At 50.0% G+C, this 22,960-nt stretch overlaps 1 protein-coding gene across 1 annotated transcript in view; it reads left to right on the top strand.

Moving 5' to 3' along the window:
• Positions 1-22,960, top strand: part of Pdia5 (protein disulfide isomerase family A member 5) — a 130,461-nt gene that overhangs the window by 32,202 nt on the left and 75,299 nt on the right. The window contains exons 2-5 of the mRNA XM_045147458.1: positions 4,905-5,031; positions 7,698-7,785; positions 20,999-21,082; positions 21,351-21,396. Of these exons, the coding sequence (XP_045003393.1) occupies positions 4,905-5,031; positions 7,698-7,785; positions 20,999-21,082; positions 21,351-21,396 (345 nt within the window). The remainder of the gene's footprint in view (positions 1-4,904; positions 5,032-7,697; positions 7,786-20,998; positions 21,083-21,350; positions 21,397-22,960) is intronic.

Here is a 22,960-nt window from a genome sequence, read left to right as displayed (position 1 = left end):
TGACCTCTTTTTGCAGAAACTGCCCCGGCCGCTTCCTGATGCGGGCTCCTGGGTCGGTCAGGTTCGGTGCCCGCTGCTCATTTCTCTTTTGCTTTGCGTCTTGGTGAGGCGTGGGTTCCGGCGGCTCCCTAAGGAAGTGTGCATTGGTGGTAAATTTTGCACATCTGATGTTTTTGAGTCTGTGAATAAATCTGTCCTCATGGTGGGCAGACTGTGTGGCTGGCTGTAGAAGTCGACTTGGCAGTGTTGTGCCTTCAGGACTGCGGAGGAAGGCAAGCGCGTTCAGCTGTCTTCTGGTGTGTGCTGGGCGCTCCTTGGGCAGTCTTGACCTCTGCCCTGTTGTAGGTAGTGTTTTTATAGGGTCTCTATGTAAGCAGTATCTCACTAGTTTCCAGTTGTACCTTGGTGAGACTTTAAAAAAAAATTGAGCTGGAGAGATGGCTTAGAGGATAAGCACTTGCCTGTGAAGCCTAAGGACCCTGGTTCGAGGCTCGGTTCCCCAGGACCCACGTTAGCCAGACGCACAAGGGGGCACACGCATCTGGAGTTCGTTTGCAGTGGCGGAAGCCCTGGCGCGCCCATTCTCTCTCTCTCTCTCTCCCCCTCTTTCTCTCTCTGTCTGTTGCTCTCAAATAAATAAATAATTTTTTTTTTTTTTTTTTTTTTTGGTGGGAGGAAAGTCTTTTATTTTGACTTAGAGACTGGAGGGGAAACTGCATGATGGTAAGGGAAAACATAGCATGAGCAGAGGCTGGACATTACCTCTGGGCCAACATACGATGGACAATAGCAGCAAGAGAGTGTGCCAAGCACTGGCAAGGGGAAGCTGGCTATAACACCCATAAGACTGCTCCTAACAACACACTTCCTCCAGCAAGGTTCCAATTCCCAAATTGCCATCAAGCATTCCAAACACATGGGTTTGAGAGGAACACTTATCTCAAACCACCACACCTTCCGTCCTGGTTATACCTACTTTCTCCTAGATGCCCCACTTTTCAGAAATACATGTATTCAATCTTGGCTTACTACCTAGTTCTATTATTTGACATTAGTTTCTTGTTCTAAGGTCTAATAGTACACCATGGGGAAAATTAATTGAGGTAATTATATGGCATGGCTCTGGCTACCAATGTAGATGACAATTGTTATGATTTTCTTACAGCCATGCTGAAGCACGCTTCTAGAACATTCTACATGCTGTGGCCCATACTGGTTCTTCTACAATAGAGCCTTTCCAAACTCTGTCTTTGAGTATCCTCAGTTCCTTTGCTCTTGTCACTGTCATAGCACTTCTTTCCTGTGTTAGAGGTCATTAACTTCTAGCGCTGAAGTCCCTCTTCCCTGACCAGGAGAGTCTTTGCATTATTTGCTTTTATGACCTTAGAGATAAAAGCAGCATATCTCTGAGAGTCTATGATAAGGAGGAAGTCATCTAAAACCTGCAGAGCTCCTTAAGAAGGATCTACCACTTAGGAAATACTTCACAAGAATTAACCACGTCACCAGTTTTTTGATCATTATTTTCAATGTCCAGCTTAGGTCTTTGTACTTAGCATGAGCTAAGCGAATATAAAAGGAAAAGAGAGGTGTACACACTTTTCTTCTCATTACAGCCATGAAGTATCTTAGAATCAAATTTCAGTACAGTTGACTTCTGCTATTCCCATCTCCCTTTTCATGGTGGCACTTCTGTTTACTTATGGGGATCCAGCTTGTGTTGGGATCCAGAGAAATCTAACCCCAGCTCCAGATTTAACAAGCTGCCAAGATCTGGTCTGTCAATAGTTCTCTGTTCTTGTGACATTGAGAGTCAGGTTTAGGGCTTTTGTAAGCATGTGGTGTTTGCCCTGGGGATGATAAATTCTTCAGCTGTGACTCTGGAACTATGGTATCTATCTTTGCTTGTAACAATGGAGAATCTGCTTCACAGAAAAGCCAACACATATCAAAGCAGAATCAAAGATGTAGACATGCTGTACCATCTCTCCCAAGCCCTTGATTCAGGTAGGTCTGAGTCCAGGTCTACCCTGAGGATAACTACCTCATCAATGTGAACGAAAACATGAAGTTTCCATTTCTTTAGTAAAAATCACATGGGCACTAAATTCTAGAAATCTGGTTTTCTATCAAACTCAGTGACTTCTATCATCACTGTGGATCTTACACAAGATTCTTTTTTTTTTTAATTTTTATTAACATAAATAAATAAAATTTTTAAAAAATTAGGCCAGGCATGGTGGCGCATGCTTTTAATCCCAGCACTTGGGAGGCAGAGGTCGGAGGATCACCGTGAGTTCGAGGCCACCCTGAGATTACGTAGTGAATTCCAGGTCAGCCTGTGCTTGAGTGAGACCCTACGTCAAACAAACAAAAATTATACTTATTTATTTACTTGAGAGAGAAAAAAGGAAAGTATACAAACGTGCTAGGACCTCCTGCCACTGCACACAAACTCCATATGCATGCGCCACTTTGTGCATCTGGCTTTACATGCATACAGGGGAATTGAACCCTGGCCAGCAGGCTTTGCAAGCCAGTCCTTTAACCCCTGAGCCATCTCTCCAGCCTGACGCTTGCTTTTTATTTGGGACCTCTGCCTCCCGAGTGCTGGGATTAAAGGTGTGTGCCATCACGCCTGGCTATTGCTTGATCTTTTGATTTTATTTTTCTAGGAGATTTTTCTCTAATGCCATTTCCAACCTACTGTTTGCGTGATAGTTCTTCTTTTCATGGGTTTTTCCTGGTTCTGTCTTGACTGTAGCATTCTACCCTTAACTTTATAGATACATTGCTATTTTATTTTTCTGAGAATAGTGACTACATTTCTGTTTTCCTCCTGCCCCTTGTTATTTTCATTATTTTCTCAGTTTCAGCACACAACTGCCTTGTTTCAGCCTCTGCCTCTTGGGTTGAAACCAAAGATCCCCCGCACCCTCCCACCCCGGCCACCAGGAAGAGCAGTCAGTGGGGTGTGGAGTGGTGGTGTCTGGGCGTGCGGGCAAGGGCTGGCAGGGCCCTTGCCTACCCAGAGAGTTGGTGGAGCGTTGTGGGGGACACTTGGCATGTCACTAGAGGTTCCAAGTTTTTCTTTTCTCAGGTTCCTCCGGGCACAGCTCACTCATGTCCCACCTGAATAGGGCTGACGGACAGCCCTTGGAAGAGGGGAGGGGTGGGCTGGAGAGATGGCCTAATGGTTAAGGCATGTGCCTGCAAAGCCTAAGGACCCGGGTTTGATTCCCCAGTGCCCACTTAAGGCCAGGTGCACAAGGTGGCACAGGTGTCTGTAGCTTGTTTGCAGTGGCTAAAGGCCCTGGCATACAAAAAGAAAAAAGGATGGGGGAGCGATAATAAGGAGGGTAAGAGTCTACAGAGGCCTGTGGTCTCTACCTTCAGTGCATGGACTTTCCCTAGTCCCCTCGTTTTCTCTGAGGGCCTGGTAGAGTTTCCTCTATAGTGACTCCTTCTCTTCTGCCAGGAGTGCCTTATTCATCTTCTCAACCTCACCCCACACTGCTTTTAGCCTGCCCTTCACCGTGCCTGCAGAAGATCTTGGCACCTCCAGTTCCCAAGGATTTCCCGGACGCTGTAAGGGGAAATTGGCTTGTTTCCTGTTGACTGACCTCTGTGAACCCTTTGGATGGGTGAGAAAAGCTTAAGCGTCTCTCACTCATCCATTCCCACCCCGAGAGCGAGAGAGAATCCGTTCCCCTGGGGAGGGGGGGTTCTGTGTGTCCGGGTTTCAAGGTCGGGTGGAGTTTTCCAACTGTCATGTGGGGGCACTTTGAGTACAATGCGGCCCGTAGAACAATCAGCTCATAGAACTATGAATTCACAGTTAGTATGCAATGGGGAATGTTCATAGCAGACAATCAGCTCATAGAAGTATGAATTCTGTGTTTGTTGGCAAGGGGAAATGTTCTTAACAGACAATCAGATTATGGAACTACGATTGTCTTGATTGCTGAGTGACAATGTGTCATGTAAGCAGCACTCCGGATAGCCTCACCAAAGTGCACAGAGTTGATGGGTGTGGTGGAGACTGGAGTGGGACAAAAAGTGTCCCTGGAGGGCTAGAGAGACTGCTTAGCGGTTCAGTGCTTGCCTGTGAAGCCTAAGGACCCAGGTTCGAGGCTCGATTCCCCAGGACCCACATAAGCCAGATGCACAAGGGGGCGCAGGCGTCTGGAGTTCGTTTGCAGTGGCTGGAGGCCCTGGCACGCCCATTCTCTTTCTATCTATCTGCTTCTTTCTCTGTCTGTTGGTCTCAAATAAATAAAAATAAACAACAACAGGGCTGGAGAGATGGCTTAGCAGTTAAGCGCTTGCCTGTAAAGCCTAAGGACCCCTGTTCGAGGCTCGATTCCCCAGGACCCACATTAGCCAGATGCACAAGGGGCCGCACGCATCTGGAGTTCCTTTGCAGTGGCTGGAGGCCCTGGCGCACCCATTCTCTCTCTCTCTCCCTCTTTCTCTGTCACTTTCAAACAAATAAATAAAAATAAACGACAAAACATCTACATCCTTGCTAACTGATATTTAAAAAACAGCAACAGCCGGGCGTGGTGGCGCACGCCTTTAATCCCAGCACTCGGGAGGCAGAGGTAGGAGGATCTCCGAGAGTTCGAGGCCACCCTGAGACTACATAGTTAATTCCAGGTCAGCCTGAGCCAGAGTGAGACCCTACCTCAAAAAACCAAAAAAAATAAAAATAAAAAATAAAAAACAGCAACAACAACAAAAAAAGTGTTCCTGAAAATGAAGAGGTAGGTGTGTTCTGTGAGAGGTTGCCAGGCCACTTCCTTCAGAGGGAAAATGTGTATGTATGTACTCAGGGACACATCCATGGGCACCGTGGGTGGACCAGAAGCTAGACTCACGGTCCTTGGCTGGTTGGTCCCTAGGTGGTTCTGCCCACTTGGCTGTCCTCCGCAAAGGTCTCCTCGCTCATTGAGAGAATCTCTGACCCCAAGGACTTGAAGAAACTTCTCAGGACCCGCAATAATGTGCTGGTGCTTTATTCCAAATCAGGTGAGTGTTCCCTCCTGACTTTGGGGTCACTATCATGGCAAGGAGGACAAGGAAGGGGAGGGGGACCCAGGTGGGAGCGGAGACTCATTTATTAGATACAGAAGGAGACAGAGAGCGGGTGGGAGGGAGAAAATAGGCTCGCCAGGATATCTAGCCACTGCAAACAAACTCCAGACGCATGCGCCATCATGTGCATCTGGCTTACGTGAGACCTGGAGAATTGAACCCGGGTCCTTAGGCAGGGAAGTGCCTAAACCGCTAAGCCATCTCTCCAGCCCTCATTTAAAAATATTTTTGGAGGCAGTGCCTCTCTCTAGCCCAAGCCGACCTGGAATTCACTGTGTAGTCCCAGGGTGTCCTTGAACTCACAGCAGTCCCCCTAAATCTGCTTCCCGAGTGTTGAGATTAAAGGCGTGCTCCACCACGCCCGGCTTCAGTTCCTTTTTATGAACATCCTATGGGAACGGTGCCCTGGGGCCCCTGCTGACCTTAGGAGGGGGAAGTGTGGAAGGACAGGATGGTTATTTGGCTTCCTGCCCACCATAGGCCCCGTCCCCATCAGGGCAGTCTTTGTGGGAGCTTTAGATCCATTACCAAACTGGCGTCTCACCAGCTGAAAGGGTCCCTGGCACTCTCACCTGGACCAGCAGCCTCGGTCCCTGCCTGGTCAACACCTGTCTTGCTGTAGGGTCAGATACAAGACTGACGTTGGAGTGCGTCCTAAGTTCAGACCTGGCAGCTTCCTCGGGGCAGGAGCGGTGGCCTGACCGTGCCCTGACCTTGAGAGGGCATAGCCCGCAGAAGTCGGCTTGGTCCGTGGCAGCAGCGACTTTGTGAAAGAGCGAGTCGCCGGTTGTTGACGTGATTGCAGCAGAGCTCAGTGTCTTTGCTTCTCCTCGGGATGCCAAGTCTCTGTGTCCCCGGAGAAGCTGGGCCATTTCTGGGCACAGATGGCCCAGGCAGCTCGTCCTCCATACTCAGAGCTGATAAATGTTCTGTGTGCCACTCTGTCACTCTTGAAGTCCCCTGCCCTGTCAGCATCCCTGACACGTGGCTGTCCCTGCTGCCTCTTGCTGTTCCTATTTCTGAGGGTCTGGCACCCGCTTTCCCTGAGTTTGTTACTGGAAGCCCCACAGGTATCTATTGTTTTTCTGCTGTCAGGAAACTGGGAAACGGAGGCAGTGAAGATGCCTTGTTTCTCTTGAGGTTTGGGGTTCTGAATAAGCATGCCTCCCCCGCTCTTGGAAACTCCTGGGACCCCCCCGGTTGTTTGCTAGTGACAAGCATGCTCAGTGCTTTAGGGCAGGTCCCATGATAGGGTCTTTTTTATGAGGCTGTCTCATTTGCTCCTTTGCCAGGCGGTGCAGACTGTCAGAACTGTTTCTAAATGGGGGCTGGAGAGATGGCTGAGCGGTTAAGGCATTTGCCCGTGAAGCCAAAGGACCCAGGTTCGCTTCCCCAGGACCCACGTAAGCCAGATGCACAAGGTTGGCAGAGATGTCAGTAAGAGGACATGGCACTTGAGGCCAACCAGCTCCTCGTGGCAGAGTTGGTCCCGTATGTTGCGAGTGCCTCTTGCGTCCTCTGATTAAAGACAGGAAGGAGCGGGTTCATTCTACAGTGGGGAAGCAGGAAGTCTCATGTAGTTAGAGAGAGTGGGAAGATGGGCTCATTGGAAGTGGAGAACCCCCCAAACTTGCTGCCACTTATTGGTGTCCTTCCCTGAGCAATCCCTTCTCCCCTTGCCTCTTGCCCACACATGCTGCTCCGCACTGTAGTCTCCAGTGGGTCATCTGAGCATCCCAGACACTGGACTTCCTTATCTACCCTCGTCCTTCCAAGCAGCTCCCCCTCCCCCTGGCGGACCACTTTAGGGTCCCTTTTTCTTCACCACCTCCAGAACCTATGCCCGGTGGCTTCCCACTTCACTGTTCACCGCCTCCTGCTCTGTGCCCGGGATGTCCTGGGAGTGCCTCCTCTGAGCACGTTTCTTGTTTCTAATTTTTTTGTTTATTTTTATTTGAGAGCCATGGAGAGGGAGGGGGGGGAGAATGGGCGTGGCAGGGCCTCCAGCCACTGCAAACGAACTCCAGATACGTGCGCCCCCTTGTGCATCTGGCTAACGTGGGTCCCGGGGAACCGAGCCTCGAACCGGGGTCCTCAGGCTTCACAGGCAAGCGCTTAACCGCTGAGCCATCTCTCCAGCCCTGAGCACGTTTCTTGAACAGTGCTTCTTGTTCGCAGCTGTGGAAGCTCAGCATGCTTTGTACTCACCAACAGCAACCATTTCCACCTTGGAAGAGGAGATCCTTGGAGGCACATTAATGCAGACATCATTTCTGCGTGGCTTTGGGATTGTACCATAGGATTTGGGGCTGGAGAAGAGAACAGAACCCTCTCTGCACCTGGTCACATGGGAGAGGTGACTGGGAGTTTCGGCCACAGCCACCTTGTCGCAGACTGTTGCAGGCTGATAGTATTGCGATCTTGGCTGTAGACGTGTGTCCCCAAGACCCTGCTGTCCTTCAGGGGTACCTAGAGGCTCTGCCTCGGCTCTCAGAGATTGACACCGGACCTACGAGAGGCTCTCCTTTGTGTCCCCGCCCCCTCACGTCCCAGAGTCCTTGGATACAAATGGTTAATTTTTTTTTTTTTTTCTTTTACAGAAGCGGCAGCTGAAAATCATCTCAGGTTATTGTCCACCGTGGCCCAGGCAGTGAAGGGTCAAGGCACCATCTGCTGGGTGGACTGTGGGTACGTGCCGGGGACCCCAGGCGCAGCGGCTTGAGGTCCAGAGAGTGCTTGTTTGGCGACTTAGGTGGCTAGGCAGAATCGTCATTCAGTTAGTCGCCCCCCCCCCACCAGCCCCAGGACAGGATGGATGGAGAGACCCTCTGGGTGACACTGAGTCACTTCTGCTCTGGAGAGGAAAGGTCTGGTTCCCTCTCTAGACCTCCACTCTTTTTTTTTTTTTCCCCCTAGTTTCCATAGAGCTTTCTCTGTCTCCTGGGTTCTCTCTCTTGTGTATTGCTCTGTTTTACCTTCTTGGAGGTGGGGGGGGGCTTTGATTCCAGAGAGGCAAGGTGATTTTCAGGGACACCCAGTGGGCACCTTACTCAGGCCCTTCCCACTTCTGCAGGACAGAGGCAGTGGAGTCAGCTGGCCCTGAGCTGCTTTAGGCCTGTGCATGTTTTGTGAACTTTTAACGTCCCTGGTCCTTCCACGACGCTGCAGGTTGAGTTTTCTGTGGGCCTTTCTCTGGGGCAGACCCCTTCCTATTCCATCTGAATTCTAAATTTGTTGTTGTTGTTGTTCATTTTATTTATTTATTTATTTGAGAGCGACAGACACAGGGAGAAAGACAGATAGAGGGAGAGAGAGAGAATGGGTGCGCCAGGGCCTCCAGCCAATGCAAACGAACTCCAGACGCGTGCGCCCCCTTGTGCATCTGGCTAACGTGGGTCCTGGGGAACCGAGCCTCGAACCGGGGTCCTTAGGCTTCACAGGCAAGCGCTTAACCGCTAAGCCAGCTCTCCAGCCGCCATCTGAATTCTAAATCACTGGGATGTAAGTGAATGTCAGAACCTGCAGTTTATAAGTTGATGACCTCAGGCTTGTTCTGCTGTGGGGGAGAGAGAACATTAAAGAAGATTCATTTTTTTTAAATTATTTTAGTTTTTAGACACAGAGAGAGAATTGGTGCGCCAGGGCCTCAGCCATTGAAATTGAACTCCAGATGCTTGCGCCACCCAGTGGGCATGTGTGAGATCTCATGCTTGCCTCACCTTTGTGCGTCTGGCTTACATGGGATCTGGAGAGTTAACATGGGTCCTTAGGCTTCACAGGCAAGCGCCTTAATTGATGTTTTTTTTTTTTTTTTTTTTTTTTTGGTTTTTCGAGGTAGGGTCTCACCCTAGCCCAGGCTGACCTGGAATTCACTATGTAGTCTCGGGGTGGCCTCGAATTCACAGCGATCCTCCTGCCTCTGCCTCCCGAGTGCTAGGATTGATTTTTTTTTTTTAAAAAAAACAAAATACTTCTATTTATTTAAGAGCAAAGTGAGGTAGATAGATAGAAACAGTGAGCATAGGCGCACCAGGGCCACCGCAAATGAACTCCAGACACGTTCACCACTTTGTGTCTCTGGCTTTATGTGGGCACTGGAGAATTGAACCCAGGCCTTCATCTTCGCAAGCGGGCGCCTTTAACCTCTGAGCCACGGAGATTCGTTACTGTGACAAAGCATTGCATGAAGCCAGGAGAATTGCTCACCTAACTGAACGTGTGTCAGCGTGTATGAGTGACCCTGGCTGTCACCCCCACAGCTCTCTGCCGACACTTGCTGAGCAGAACGGACGACCTCTGGGTGGCTGCTGAGGTCTTAGCCTTTGGATAATAATTGTGGTTCATAGTTGGGTGAAAGCATTCCTGTCTTCCAGGTGTCCTCCTCTGCCTCCCACATTTTTTTTTTTAATTTTTTATTTATTTATTTGAGAGCGACAGACACAGAGAGAAAGACAGATAGAGGGAGAGAGAGAGAATGGGCGCGCCAGGGCTTCCAGCCTCTGCAAACGAACTCCAGACGCGTGCGCCCCCTTGTGCATCTGGCTAACGTGGGACCTGGGGAACCGAGCCTCGAACCGGGGTCCTTAGGCTTCACAGGCAAGCGCTTAACCGCTAAGCCATCTCTCCAGCCCTGCCTCCCACATTTTATCAGTGCTCTGCCTAGCTGGCTAAGTGACAGAGGCCGTTAGAGGAGACTTCCCATATTTGAAGATGACAGCGGTTGTGCCAGGCTTTACGGAGCCTTACCGCAGGGCATTGTTGAGAGGCTTTCTAGGTGGCAGAAGTGGGCAGGGGAGCTTTGATGTCCTTACCGAGTCCTCCGGGTCTATCCATCAGCCATTACCGATCACTTACTACGCGCTTGGAAGACGCGCAGGCGATGAACAGCTCCCTCCAGGAGCGTGGTGTGCAAGGTGGAGCGTTGCTGTAAACAGGCTCAGTAGCCCAGGGGTGTCAGTGAATGCCACCCGGAAAGGTCGAGAAAAGCTTTGCTGAGGAAGTGAGACTCGTGGGAGGAGCAAAGACCTGAGGTGTCCCTTGTGTCTTGACTCTCCCTGCTGGAGCCTAGTTGGCTCCTGAGCCCTGCCTGTGAAAACAAGTGTCCTGATCCCCCCCACCACCACCACCAATATTTTTTATTTATTTTATTTGCAAGCAGAGAGAGACAGAGAAAAGGAGCACGTCAGGGCCTCTAGCCACTGCAGATGAACTCCAGACACATGTGCCGCTCTGTGCATCTGGCTTCACGTGGGTACTGGGGAATCGAATTCTGGTCCTTACGTTATTCAGGCGAGCGCCTTAACCGATGAGTTGCCTCTCCAGCCCAAGTGTCCTGTTTTTAGACTGGCTGTGGAATCTCCAGAGCTGGATGCCTGAGCTCGTGGGGCTGGGGGCGGGGGGGTCGGGGTGGTGGTGGTGGTGGTGGTTAGGGGATGAAGATGAGGAAGATTAGGGTTTAGGTCTTAAGTTTGCAGTCCTGGTGTCTACAGCCAGTCAAAGTGCCTGTGGGAGAAGCTTATAAATTTGATGTTCCAGAACTAAACTCATCTAGGCAGAGGTACGTGAGAGTTTAGAACAGACACTTTAGAAAAAATATGTTATTTGTATTTATTTATTTATTTATTTTTAATTTTTTATTTATTTATTTGAGAGCGACAGACACAGGGAGAAAGACAGATAGAGGGAGAGAGAGAATGGGCGCGCCAGGGCCTCCAGCCAATGCAAACGAACTCCAGACGCGTGCGCCCCCTTGTGCATCTGGCTAAGGTGGGACCTGGGGAACTGAGCCTCGAACCGGGGTCCTTAGGCTTCACAGGCAAGCGCTTAACCGCTAAGCCATCTCTCCAGCCCTGAGAGAGAGAGAGAGCGCGCCAGGGCCTCCAGCCACTACAAACAAACTCCAGACCCATGCGCCACCTGTGCATCTGGCTTTTGTGGGTCCTGGGGAATCGAACTTGGGTCCTTTGGCTTTGCAGAGAAATGCCTTAACTGCTAAGCTATCCTTCCAGCCCTAGAACAGACACTTTAAAAATTTTTTTTTCTGTTTTTTTTTTTTAATTTTTTTTTGTTTATTTTTATTTATTTACTTGAGAGCGACAGACAGAGAAAGAGGCAGAGAGAGGGCGCGCCAGGGCCTCCAGCCACTGCAAACGAACTCCAGACGCGTGCGCCCCCTTGTGCATCTGGCTTTACGTGGGTCCCGGGGAATCGAGCCTCGAACCGGGGTCCTTAGGCTTCACAGGCAAGCGCTTAACCGCCAAGCCATCTCTCCAGCCCCAGACATTTTTTTTTTTATAAGACTCAGGAGTGGCCCATGTAGTCACCTCTCAGTGTATCAAATTTATCCCTGTAAGAGGAAGTGCAAGCTTAACTAGTAAATCCTTTTTAAAGTAGCTAAGTAGAAGGATTATGTCCGAAGCCAGAATAGCTGTGAGTTTAGAATTAAGGGCAAAGTACAACCGGCTTCCCGGAGGAGGCCAAGGGGACAGCGCTTGGACTCTGGACCCTGTCCACCGCCTCCTCCGGCAGTAGGTCACAAGGGCACCCTAAGGACACAAGCTATCTTTTGCCCTTCCGCCTACTCGCTGCAGCTCCCAGACTCCTAAACTTGCATTGTGAATTCTCTGGGGACCCGCCGCGGTGAGCTGCACAGGTCCCCACGGCATTGCTTTTGGCTCACACGCATCCAGTCTCATGTCTGTGAGTGCGGGAAGGAGACATTTCTGTTATTGGCAGAGAAGCCCTTTGCTTTCTGTGTCTGTCTGCCGAGGAAGAGGAAGAAGGATGCGGCGTGGACCGGGGGGCTGCTCTCATCAGCCCCCGCAATTGTTAATCAGCAGATGGTCAGCTGCCCCCCCCCCCGCCGCGCAGTCTCTTCAGCTCTGTTTCTCCCCTTTAAAGATTTTTATTTATTTATTTATATTTTTACCTTTTGGCTTTTCAAGGTAGGGTCTCACTCTAGCCCAGGCTGACCTGGGATTCACTATGGAGTCTCAGGGTGGCCTCGAACTCACGGTGATCCTCCCACCTCTTGCCTCCCCAGTGCTGGGATTAAAGGCGTGCGCCACCACGCCCAGCTAAGATTTTTATTTATTTATTAGAGACAGAGGGGTAGGAGGGAGAGAGAGAGAGTGAGAATGGGCACGCCATGGCCTCCAGCCACTGCAAACGAACTCCAGACACATGTGCCACCATGTGCATCTGGCTTATGTGGGACCTGAAGAATCCAACCTGGGTCCTTAGCCTTCGCAGGCAAGTGCCTTAACCACTAAGCTATTTCCCCAGCTGTTTTTTTCCCCCTTTAAAGGGCAGTGTAGTGGGTTGAGGAGATGGCTCACTGGTTAAAGGCACTTGCTTGCAAAACCAGCTGGACCCGGTTCAATTCCCCACTACCCATGTAAAGCCAGATGCCCAACGTGGTGCATGCATCTGGGATTTGCAGCAGCAAGAAGCCCTGGTACACCATTCTCATTCTCTCTCCTTCTCTGCTTGCAAATAAATAAGCAACAATTTTTTTTAATAAAATAAATAAATAAAGGACGGACTAAGGGAACAGGGAGCTCTGGGAGAGAGAAGACTTCTTTGTAAGTGGATGGAGTGATGGGCGTAGCCGGGACTTACTGGTGGAAGTGTCAGTCCCTCAATACTTGAGTCGTTTTCCTTATCTGCCTGCCAAGTGTGAAGAGGCTACATATTCTGCCTTTCTCTGGGTTCTTGTGATAAGGAAAAGTAAATGAAAGTTCGAGGCTGGAAGCCACAATTTAAGTTTGAGGCGCCATTCTACTGCTGTCAATTTTCATCTGGGCAGTCTTGTTCAGGAAGAAGCTGGGCACAGAGACAATGGTCCATTTGTTCACCGCACAACTTTTGTTTGTTTGTTTGTTTTTCAACATAGGGTCTCACTCTAGCCCAGGCTGACCTGGAATTCACCATGTAGTCTCAGGGTGGCCTTCAACACATGGCAATCCTCCTATTCTCTGTTTCCCAAGTGCTGAGATTAAAGGCGTGCGCCACCATGCCTAGCAGGGAATGTCTTTTTTATAAACTTTATTTTTATTTATGTATTTGAGAGAGAGAGAGAGAGACAGGGGGGCAGAGAGAGAATGAGCGTGCCAGGGCCTTCAGCCACTGTAAATGAACACCAGAAGCATGTGCCCCCTTCTACATCTGGCTTACGTGGGTCCTGGAGACTTGAACCCGGATCCTTTGGTTTTGCAGGAAAATGCCTTAACCACTAAGCCATCTCTCCAGCTCAGGGAATGTCTTTTTTGTTGTTGCTGTTTTGTTTTGTTTTGGTTTTTTTTTTTTTTTTGAGGCAAACCCAACAGACTGGCCTTTTTTATTTTTATTTATTTATTTTTTTAATGTGTGTGTGTGAGAGAGAGAGAGAATTGGCACACCGCCTCAGCTACTGTAATCAAACTCCAGACGTGTGCACCATCTTGTGCGCATGTACGACCATACGCACTTACGTCACTGTGTGTCTGGCTTACATGGGACCTGGAGAGTCGAACATGGGTCTTTAGGCTTTGCAGGCAAGCGCCTTAACCACTTAACCATCTTTCCAGTCCTGAACAACCTTTAAAAAAAATTTTTTTGTGTGTTTATATTTATTTATTTATTTATTTGAGAGTGACAGACAGAGAAAGAGGCAGATAGAGAGAATGGGCGTGCCAGAGCCTCCAGCCACTGCAAACGAACTCCAGATGTATGTGCCACCTTGTGCATCTGGCAAATGTGGGTCGTGGGGAATCGAGCCTCGGACCAAGGTCCTTAGGCTTCACAGGCAAGCGCTTAACCACTAAGCCATCTCTCCAGCCCCTGAACAACTTTTTATGGTGTGGGAATGCCCTGGTCCTGGGTAAGGCGCTCCTGAAGAACGTATTGGGCATGGAGATCAGTTTCAGCCCATGGGGTGGTTTTTTTTTAAAATTTTTATTTTGTTTATTTATTTATTTGAGAGTGACAGAGAGAGGCAGATAGAAAGAATGGGCGCGCCAGGGCCTCCGGCCACTGCAGATGAATTCCAGATGCATGCGCCCCCCTTTGTGCATCTGGCTGACGTGGATCTTGGGGAGTCGAGCCTCGAACTGGAGTCCTTAGGCTTCACAGGCAAGCGCTTAACCACTAAGCCATCTCTCCAGCACCCATGGGGTGTTTTGCTGTGTGTGTGCTTTAAGCGGTATGTCGAGCAAGCTGGGAGTGGTGGTGCATCCCTGTAATCTCGGTACTTGAAAGACTGAGGCAGGAGAATCATGAATTTGAAGTCAACCTGGGCTACATAGCAAGGTCTTGCTTCTGTCAACAAAATAAGTTTGACAGGGCGCGGTGCACGCCTTTAATCCCAGGTAGGAGGGTCGCTGTGAGTTAGAGGCCAGCCTGAGACTATGTAGAGAATTCCCAGTCAGCCTGGGCTAGAGCAAGACCCTCCCTCGAAAAGAACCTAAAAATTAAAAGAAAAAGAAAAAAGTTTGGTGTGCAGTGAGTAGCCGCGTTGGTCTACAGGGCAGGAGATCTGGCTTTGACTCCATTCCGAGAGCAAGTAGCTGTGGGATCCTTGGCAGATCACTTGCCCCTCTCTGGGGTTACAGTTTAACCTCCTGTTAAGTGTGGAGTAGAGTCTCCCACATGGCTCTTCTCTTTAAATAGCTTGGTTCAGAAAATGCCAGAAACTGTCAACTTGGTGTGCATAAGCGTGTGGTGGACACCTGCCTTCCAAGGTTTGTGTCTGCCTCTGCTGTCTCTCCCATCCTTCATTCTCTCCTCCTGAGGTGATCCTCAGTCTCTCCCCTCCTCTCCTCCCGAGGTGATCCTCAGTTCACCTTCTTTTTTTCCATTGTTCAGTTTCTTCCCAGAGCAAAACAGGGCTCTGACACATCCATACTCCCATATTTTGGCTTCTCTTCTCATTTCTCCTCCTGGGGCTCTTTCTTTCTTTCTTTCTTTCTTTCTTTCTTTCTTTCTTTCTTTCTTTCTTTCCTTCCTTCCTTCCTTCCTTCCTTCCTTCCTTCCTTCTTTCCTTCCTTCTGTCTGTTCTTCCCTTCTGTCTTCCTTTTTCTTTCTTTCTTTCTTTCTTTTTTTTTTTTTTAGGTAGGGTCTCACTCTAGCCCAAGCTTGCCCCGGCCAGCAGGGAGTTAAACAAGGACATGAGGGGAAAGTAACCTGGATGGGAGACAAGAGACACAAAGAAGGAGACCAAGTCTATATTCTGATCAAGGTCTCAGATTTATTCAGGCAAACACAAGCTTATATACAGAAAATAAATCTTTCCAGACAGTGCCTACGTGCCTAAAGTCTGCTCCACAAATGCCTCTGTGTCTGAAGACTGTTTGCCAAGGCCATACGATAAGGTCTCTGTGCCCAGAGATCCAAAAACAGCTGCAGTTCTCATGGTCAAAGAGCCTCCAGCTCCCAGCGATCCTCCTACCTCTGCCTCCCGAGTGCTGGGATTTAAGGCGTGCGCCACCACCCCCGGCTCACCTGGGGGTATTTCTTTGACTCTCCCCATGTGCTGCTTGCTGTTTTTCTTCCCTGGGGTTGAAGGTCACTGCCTGACTACATTTCCTTTCCTCACTAATCCTCTTTTGCCATGAGCTCACTTTCCTCAAAGCAGCGGTGGTTTCCCGGATGCAAGATTAGGAGCCAGCCAGGACAGGTGTAATCGATTTTAAAGTCTTCTGTTTCCTTTTAAGAATCCTTTGAATTTAGCCTTTGCCCCTCTGTATATAGAAGCAGAGCACGTGCTACTTACCATGGGAGAAAAGAGGCTCCCAGAACAAGTGCAAGGTCTTGTTGGCCTCAGATATCTTCTGACACATGACATGCACTGAGGGGTGATATGTCCCCACTGAGGAGCAGACCCTAGAATCACTGGCTTGAGCAGACAAGCGGAGAGAGGGCCCAGTGTACCATCTGTGGGGAAGCCACACGCGTATCTCATTCTCAGCTTTTACTAACTGCACTGTGTAACCCATGTTTTATTACCTACCTTCCAGGGGCAGGGACCAAGAAGAATAGCCAGTCTGAATGGTCCTGGTAGAGTTCTTCCATCAGAGAGGATGGTGTGGGACCGAGGTCTGTCCAAGTTCATTCGTTCGTTCGTTCCTTCCTTCCTTCCTTCTCTCTCTCTCTCCTTCCTCCTCTCTCTTTCCTTCTTTTCCTTTCCTTCCTCCTTTCCTCCCTCCTTTCTTTCTCTCTTTCTTTCCTTCCTTCTCTCTCTCCCTTTCCTTCCTCTTCTCTCTCGCTCCTTCCTCTTCTCTCTTTCTCCTTCCTCCTCTTTCTCTCTCTCTCCTCTCTCTCTCTTTCTTCTTCCTCCTCTGTCTTTCTTTCCTTCCTTCCTTCTCTCCTTCTCTCTTTCCTTCCTTCCTTCTTTCTTGTTTTTGTTCTTTTGAGGTAGGTTCTTGGTCTAGCCCAGGATGACCTGAAGTTCACTATATACTCTCAGGGTAGCCTCGAACTCACAGCATTCCTCCACCACGCCCAGCTCCTTCTGGTTTTAATTGTAGCTTTCTCACTATAGACCTAAGAGGGGTTTTTTTGTTTGTTTGTTTTTTGTTTTGTTTTTCGAGGTAGGGTCTCACTTTAGTCCAGGCTGACCTGGAATTCACTATGTAGTCTCAGGGTGGCCTGGAACTCACGGCGATCCACCTACCTCTGCCTCCCAAGTGTTGGGATTAAAGGCGTGCACCACCATGCCTGGCTCGAACCTAAGAATTTTTAAAACTATTTTATTTACTCATTTGAGAGAGAAAGAGGAAACTAGAGAGGGAGAGAGAATGGGTGTACCAGGGCCTCTATAGCCACTGCGCACAAACTCCAGACGCCTGTGCCACCTTGTGCAGCTGGCTTACGTGGGTCCTGGGGAAGCGATCCTGGGTCCTTAGGCTTCGCAGGCAAGTGCCTTAACCACTAAGCCATCTCTCCAGCCCTGCACCCAAGAATTTGACTGCGGCTTATGGAAAGTTGAGCGAGGATCCTGCCATAGGAGGTTCCCGTGGGGCAGGAGGAGAGAGCCAATGTGGGTTCTGATTATTTTTGAGTCTCTATCTTCTCTCCTGGGTCCTGGGTCTTGTTTCACATACCAGAACATAAAGCTACTTGTCCTAATTCTTTAGGTTACTCGACCCTGTGGGGATCAGCCCCTCTAGTCACTGGTCAAGTGCGTTTTATAGCTTAGGGGAATCAAGGGCTTCAGTGAAGGTCACAGCTGGTTGGTGTCGGAGCTAAATCTAGAGGCTGTCGCGTGAGCTGGCTGTCGGGGAAGCTTCTGTAGTCAGGCTATGACTTCGGAGAGAGCTATGCTCTTAGTTTCAGTCTCCTTGCTGATTTTCTTCTTGGTCTCACCCCACCTCTCACCACTTTGTCTGTCTGTCTGGAGTTTTTAAGTCACTAGTCTCCTGGGTGATTATTGGCTGCACATGAAGATTGAATCAACACAGTACCTTATTCTTGCCTGGTACCATCACGTGCAACCCCAGCGTAAGCCAGGGTGGCCAGGAGACAGTGCGCAGGCCTCCGTAGAAGGCGGACAGCCAAGGGATGCGGGGAAGGCCAGTGTGGCATAGTGATGTCCTTGATGCCTCCCTATAGACTGGAGGCCGGCTCTTGCAGGCCAGGGGAAGGTGTGGCACTCTGGGACCGCTGGCCTTGTCATCAATTTCCCTGCTAGTCAATTTCCCTGCTCATTGCCTCTGTCTCCCCTCCCCTTCTCCCTAGAGCTTCCACCTTGGCTGGGGGAGGGAGGGGAGACAGTGTGCCAATTAATTGTCCTTAATCTATCAGCCCAGATCCTTTCAAGTTCCGAGCGTGGGTAATTTTCTCCCCGTCTTGAACTCTTGCGACTTAATATTGTCGGCGCTGCACAATTAGCGCTGGCTCACGTGCACCCTGTAAGAGACAAGATCATAGGGGGAGCAGAGCTGAGGGGGCCCCATCAGGAATTGTCACCTGGCAGGGTTCCTGGAGCCCAGGAGGCCCGAAGGCACAGGCCTCGCTCCTGCGGCTCGAACGTAGTGTCTCTCATATTCCATTTGTTCATCCTCCAGTCCGTTTTTTTTTTTAAATTCTTTTTTGTTCATTTTTTTATTTAGTTAGTTGACAGAGAGAGAGAGAGAGAATGGGCGCTCCAGGGCCTCCAGCCACTGCAAACGAACTCCAGACGCGTGCGCCCCCTTGTGCATCTGGCTAACGTGGGACCTGGGGAAGCGAGCCTCGAACCGGGGTCCTTAGGCTTCACAGGCAAGCCCGTAACCGCTAAGCCATCTCTCCAGCCCTCCAGTCCGTTTCTTGATGGATGCCGTTGCAGTCAGGTTTGCGTTGCTGATAGAAATCACCCAGCCAAGAGCAGCTTGTGCGGGGAAGAAAGAGGTTTATTTTGGCTTACAGACTGCAGGGGGACGTTCCATGATGGCAGGGAAAATGACAACATGAGCAGAGGGTGGACATCACCCCCTGGCCAACATAAGGTGGGTCATAGTAACAAGAGAGCGTGCCCATCACTAGCAAGGGGACACTGGCTGTCACACGCATAAGCCCGCCCCCAATAATACACTGCCTCCAGGAGGCATTAATTCCCAAATCTCCATCAGCTGGGAACCTAGCATTCAGAACACCTAAGTTTATAGGGGACACCTGAATCAAGCCACCACAAGTGCCTACTATATGCTCTGGTGATGCCGAGGGGACAGCTGTGAACAGAAACAAGCCTCCCCCCCCCCCCCCCCAGGGAGCAAGTATTTCTGACCCAGGACAGTCAGCGACAAGCAGTCAGATGTCACTAGTGCTCTGGAAATAACACAGCAAGGTAAGGGAGGGGAGTGTGCTGTCATAGGAAGCCGCCTTTTGTCCCGTTCCCCTGACAGAGAGTATGTGGGAGGAGAGGAGAGACCCCTCGGGCAGTGCCATGAAACCTCACTGAGAGGGTTCTGTCGTCTGCCACAAGGAACCTCGATCAGAGATGGACGGATAGCTTCACTGGAGTGAGGACCACTGGCCGCGAGCCAGCCTGGACCGTAGGGCCAAGCTGAGGGACGGATTGGGCACCTCTGCGCTCCGTTCCCACCACCCACGTTGGTTAGTTTTGGAGCACCAGCCCCCAGGAGACCTGAGCTTGGAGCTCTACGACTTTTGTCATGGCCTGGGTTCTGGCAGGATGGGCAGTACTTTGGGGAGGCCTCAGGGGAATCAAACCTGGGTCCTGAGGCTTCACAGGCAAGCGCCTTAACCGCTAAGCCATCTCTCCAGCCCTCCGCCCACCCCACCCCCACTTTTTGTTTTAGATCCTTGAGTTCCCGATGTTCTCAGTTCTGTTGCCAAAAGCTTTAGTGGCCGCCGAGGTGACCAAACAGCTGGTACAATAGGAGGAGGAAAGCAAGGGGCCCTGATGAGGTGGGGCAGGGTGATTCCCTCTCCCCTTTCTAGAGACTTGTTTCTTGACTTGGAAATGCCATTATTGCACTTGCAGCGAAGCCCACAGGTTTGCTGGCCCATTGATGGCGTTGCTTTTAGAACTGAGCTGAGCGGGTCTAATGAGTCCATCTGTTCTGGGCTCCCGCCCAGCTGTGTGGAACTGGTGGCTAAGGATGGAATCGAGGGGCATAAACAGGGGCGAGAGGGCATGAGAGGTAGGCTGCCATCCAAGTTGCCCCTGGAGGCTGCCACTGCCGTGTGGTCAGTCATTGAGTGGCTTCCAGATGGCCAAAACATTCTCACCGAGTCCATTCAGACCCAGAGACGATACGTACGTACAGGCGCGTGGAGTGATACAGCCTGCGGCTGGCTGCTGAGGGATTTAGAGAGGGGATGGCAGAGCCAGGTGCTCAGTGAGGGAGAGAGGCCGGGAGGAGAAAGGAAGAGTTGGCCTGTGTAGGAAGATGCTCTTACAAGGCAGTCCCCACACTCCAGCATGCATCAGGATCATCTGAGAGCCTTGTTAACGCACAAGTCCCAGGCCTGGAGGCATGGCTTAGCGGTTTTAAGGTGCTTGCCTGCAAAGCCTAAGGTCCCAGGTTCAGTTCCTCAGAACCCGCGTAAGCCAGATGCACATGGTGGCAGATGTGTCTGTAGTTCGTTTGCAGTGGCTCTCGCGCTCTCCCTCCCTCCCTCCTTCTCTCTCTCTCTCTCTCTCTCTCTCTCTCTCTCTCTCTCTCTCTCTCTCTCTCTCTGTATGTGTGTGTTTCTTTCTCAATAAATAAATAAATAAAAATTTAAAAACAAAAGACTTACTTATACCTTGCCTTCCTGGCTCTGAAATACTGTCTATTAGGGCCAGACTATTTTAAGCTTTGGAAGAGGCCAAAGGGACACACTGTGCCTAGGTTAGTGTGAGGTACAGGACATGAGCAAGTTGTCACTCCAGTCGGCAGCTCATACTGGGATCTCTTGCTGGCTGTCTTTCTCCTTCCCTCACTGCCCCCTTCTTCTGTGTGTTGCTCAGGGGTTAGCCTCAAGTTCTGGACCTCACTCTGCATTTGTATTTCCCTTTTTTTTTTTGAAGTAGGGTCTCACTCTAGCCCAGGCTGACCTGGAATTCACTATGGAGTCTCAGGGTGGCCTCGAACTCACGGCGATCCTCCTACCTCTGCCTCCCCGAGTGCTGGGATTAAAGGCGTGCGCCACCGCACCTGTGCATTTGTATTTCTTTCTCAGTGAGGCCTCCACTCCCTCCGCTTCTTGGTACTTGCTCTTCGTGGATCCATCCACGAGGCCATTTACAAGGAGTGGCACATCGATTCTACCTGCTTGTCGCTCTCTGAACCCTCCCAGCCCGTTGTAAGGATTCTTAGAGCCCAGCGAACTCCAGGTGACCTGGCCCATCTTTTTAGGCCACCAGTAGATTTTTTTCTGTCAACACCTATGTGAGGACTCTGGGTAACAAATGGTTCCTGACAATTCTGTCTTTCAGTGACGCAGAGAGTAGAAAATTGTGCAAGAAGATGAAAGTCGACCTCAGCCCAAAGGACAAAAAGGTTGAATTATTCCATTACCAGTAAGTACTTGTGAACATTTCCAATTTCTGAGTGAGTGTTGAAAGCTCTCGTTGATATTCTCAGGGAACAGCAAGATTTAGATTACTTTTATTGCAGGATGATTTTTTTTTTTTCTGTGTTTATAGTTATTTACTTATTTTTAAAAAAAAAAAAAAACCCTTAAACTGTGCTCAATAGCTGAATGTTACTACCATGTTCCAGGAAACCCAACGTGTGTATCTTCATAGCCATTCTTAAAGTTAATACCTTTTTCTCCTCACTTCACAGGGATGGTGCATTTCATATGGAATATGACCGAGCTGTGACTTTTAAGGTACATTTGCCTCCCTGGTTCTCAGCAGGGGGTGGAGCCTGGCTGGATACCCCAAAGCCTGGCAGGTTTTCTCTGAGAAGCGGAAGGGCACATTATACAGTGGCTCTTCCCGGCCACCTGAGGGTCCTTGTTGTTAGCTCCGATGTCAGCAGAAGATCTGGAAAAGTTTGTACGGTTAACACAAGGGACAGCCAATCCTTGTAGGTAACTTGGCAGATGTCCAAGAGTTGGCCGGCAAGGCAGATGACATCTCACCCTTCCCCTCCACAGATCTGGGCCTCCTTCTCTGTGGCTTCTAAGCCATCTCCTTTATAGTGGGGGCCACCCATAGGCCAAAGGGGACACTTTGTGCCTTGGTTAGCCTGCGGTAGAGGACATGAGTAGATGGGCACCCTCGAGCTGATATGGCTTATTTCAGATGCGATGTGGATGTCACTGAGATGACTCTGTTACAGTCCAGTCTATAAGCAGAGGAAAAGCATAAATATAGGGCTGGAGGGATGGCTTAGCGGTTAAGGCATTTGCCTGCAAAGCCAAAGGACTCAGGTTCGATTCCCCAGGACCCACGTAAGCCAGATGCACAAAGTGGCACATGCGTCTGGAGTTCATTTGCAGCAGCTGGAGGCCCTGGTGCGCTCATTCTCTCTCTTATCTCCTCTCTACCTTTCTCTCTCTCTCAAATAAATAAATTAAATATATATTTTTTAAAAAGCTTTACTTAGAGCCAGGTGTGGTGGCGCACGCCTTTAATCCCAGCACTTGGGAGGCAGAGGTAGGAGGATCACCACAAGTTCGAGGCCACCCTGAGACTACATAGTGAATTCCAGGTCAGTCTGGACCAGAGTGAGACCCTACCTCGAAAAAACAAAACAAAACAAAACAAAAAAAAAAAAAAGATTTACTTAGGGGACCAGACACTGATTAAAAGAAAGGCTGGGTTTGTGTTTGTTCCATCCTGGGCTCATGGGACAGGAGTCATAGCTGCTCAGAACTCTGTATGGGAGAAGTAGCAAGAAACCCAAGGGCCTGGCTTGCCATGAGCGTCTGATGGGGAGCAGCCCCCCCCCCCCCCCCGCATCAGTGAGCTAAGAAGTAGGCCGAGCCTTGTATAGGGCCAGCCTTTGGTTTCCAAGTGTACAGCCACATTTCCAGGATCTGCAAAACTTGGGCCAAGAGAGACCAGGGCAGAGTCCCATGACCTCTCTAGGGCAGGGGGAAGGTGGTATTACATTTATCATGACTGTCTGATATTACCGCCCAATTTCTGCCTGAGCAGCTGGGATCAAAGCTACTTTTCGCTGCTTAGCTTTTCCGTTCAGAGCGTTCCTGGGACCCTGTCTGCAGAGCAGCGCAGGAGCTGCGTGGCGAGGTGGAAGGCCAGTCTGGGCCAGGCTCATGTTCTGGCCGTTCTTGCTTGTCATCCTGCAGGGTCGGGCAGGGCCCCGCCCCAGGAACAGTGCTGTGACCTCTTAAAAGTCAGAGGCTGGAGAATTGGGGCTTACTACATCTCCCTGTTTGCAGATGTCAGGAAGCTCGAAGAAAACTTCCCACGTACCCAGCCTCT

The sequence above is a fragment of the Jaculus jaculus genome, chromosome 4 (genome assembly GCF_020740685.1).
Source record: "Jaculus jaculus isolate mJacJac1 chromosome 4, mJacJac1.mat.Y.cur, whole genome shotgun sequence".
NCBI lineage: Eukaryota > Metazoa > Chordata > Mammalia > Rodentia > Dipodidae > Jaculus > Jaculus jaculus.
Note: the sequence above shows the minus strand (reverse complement) of the source record. Positions and strands in the feature narration are given on the sequence as shown.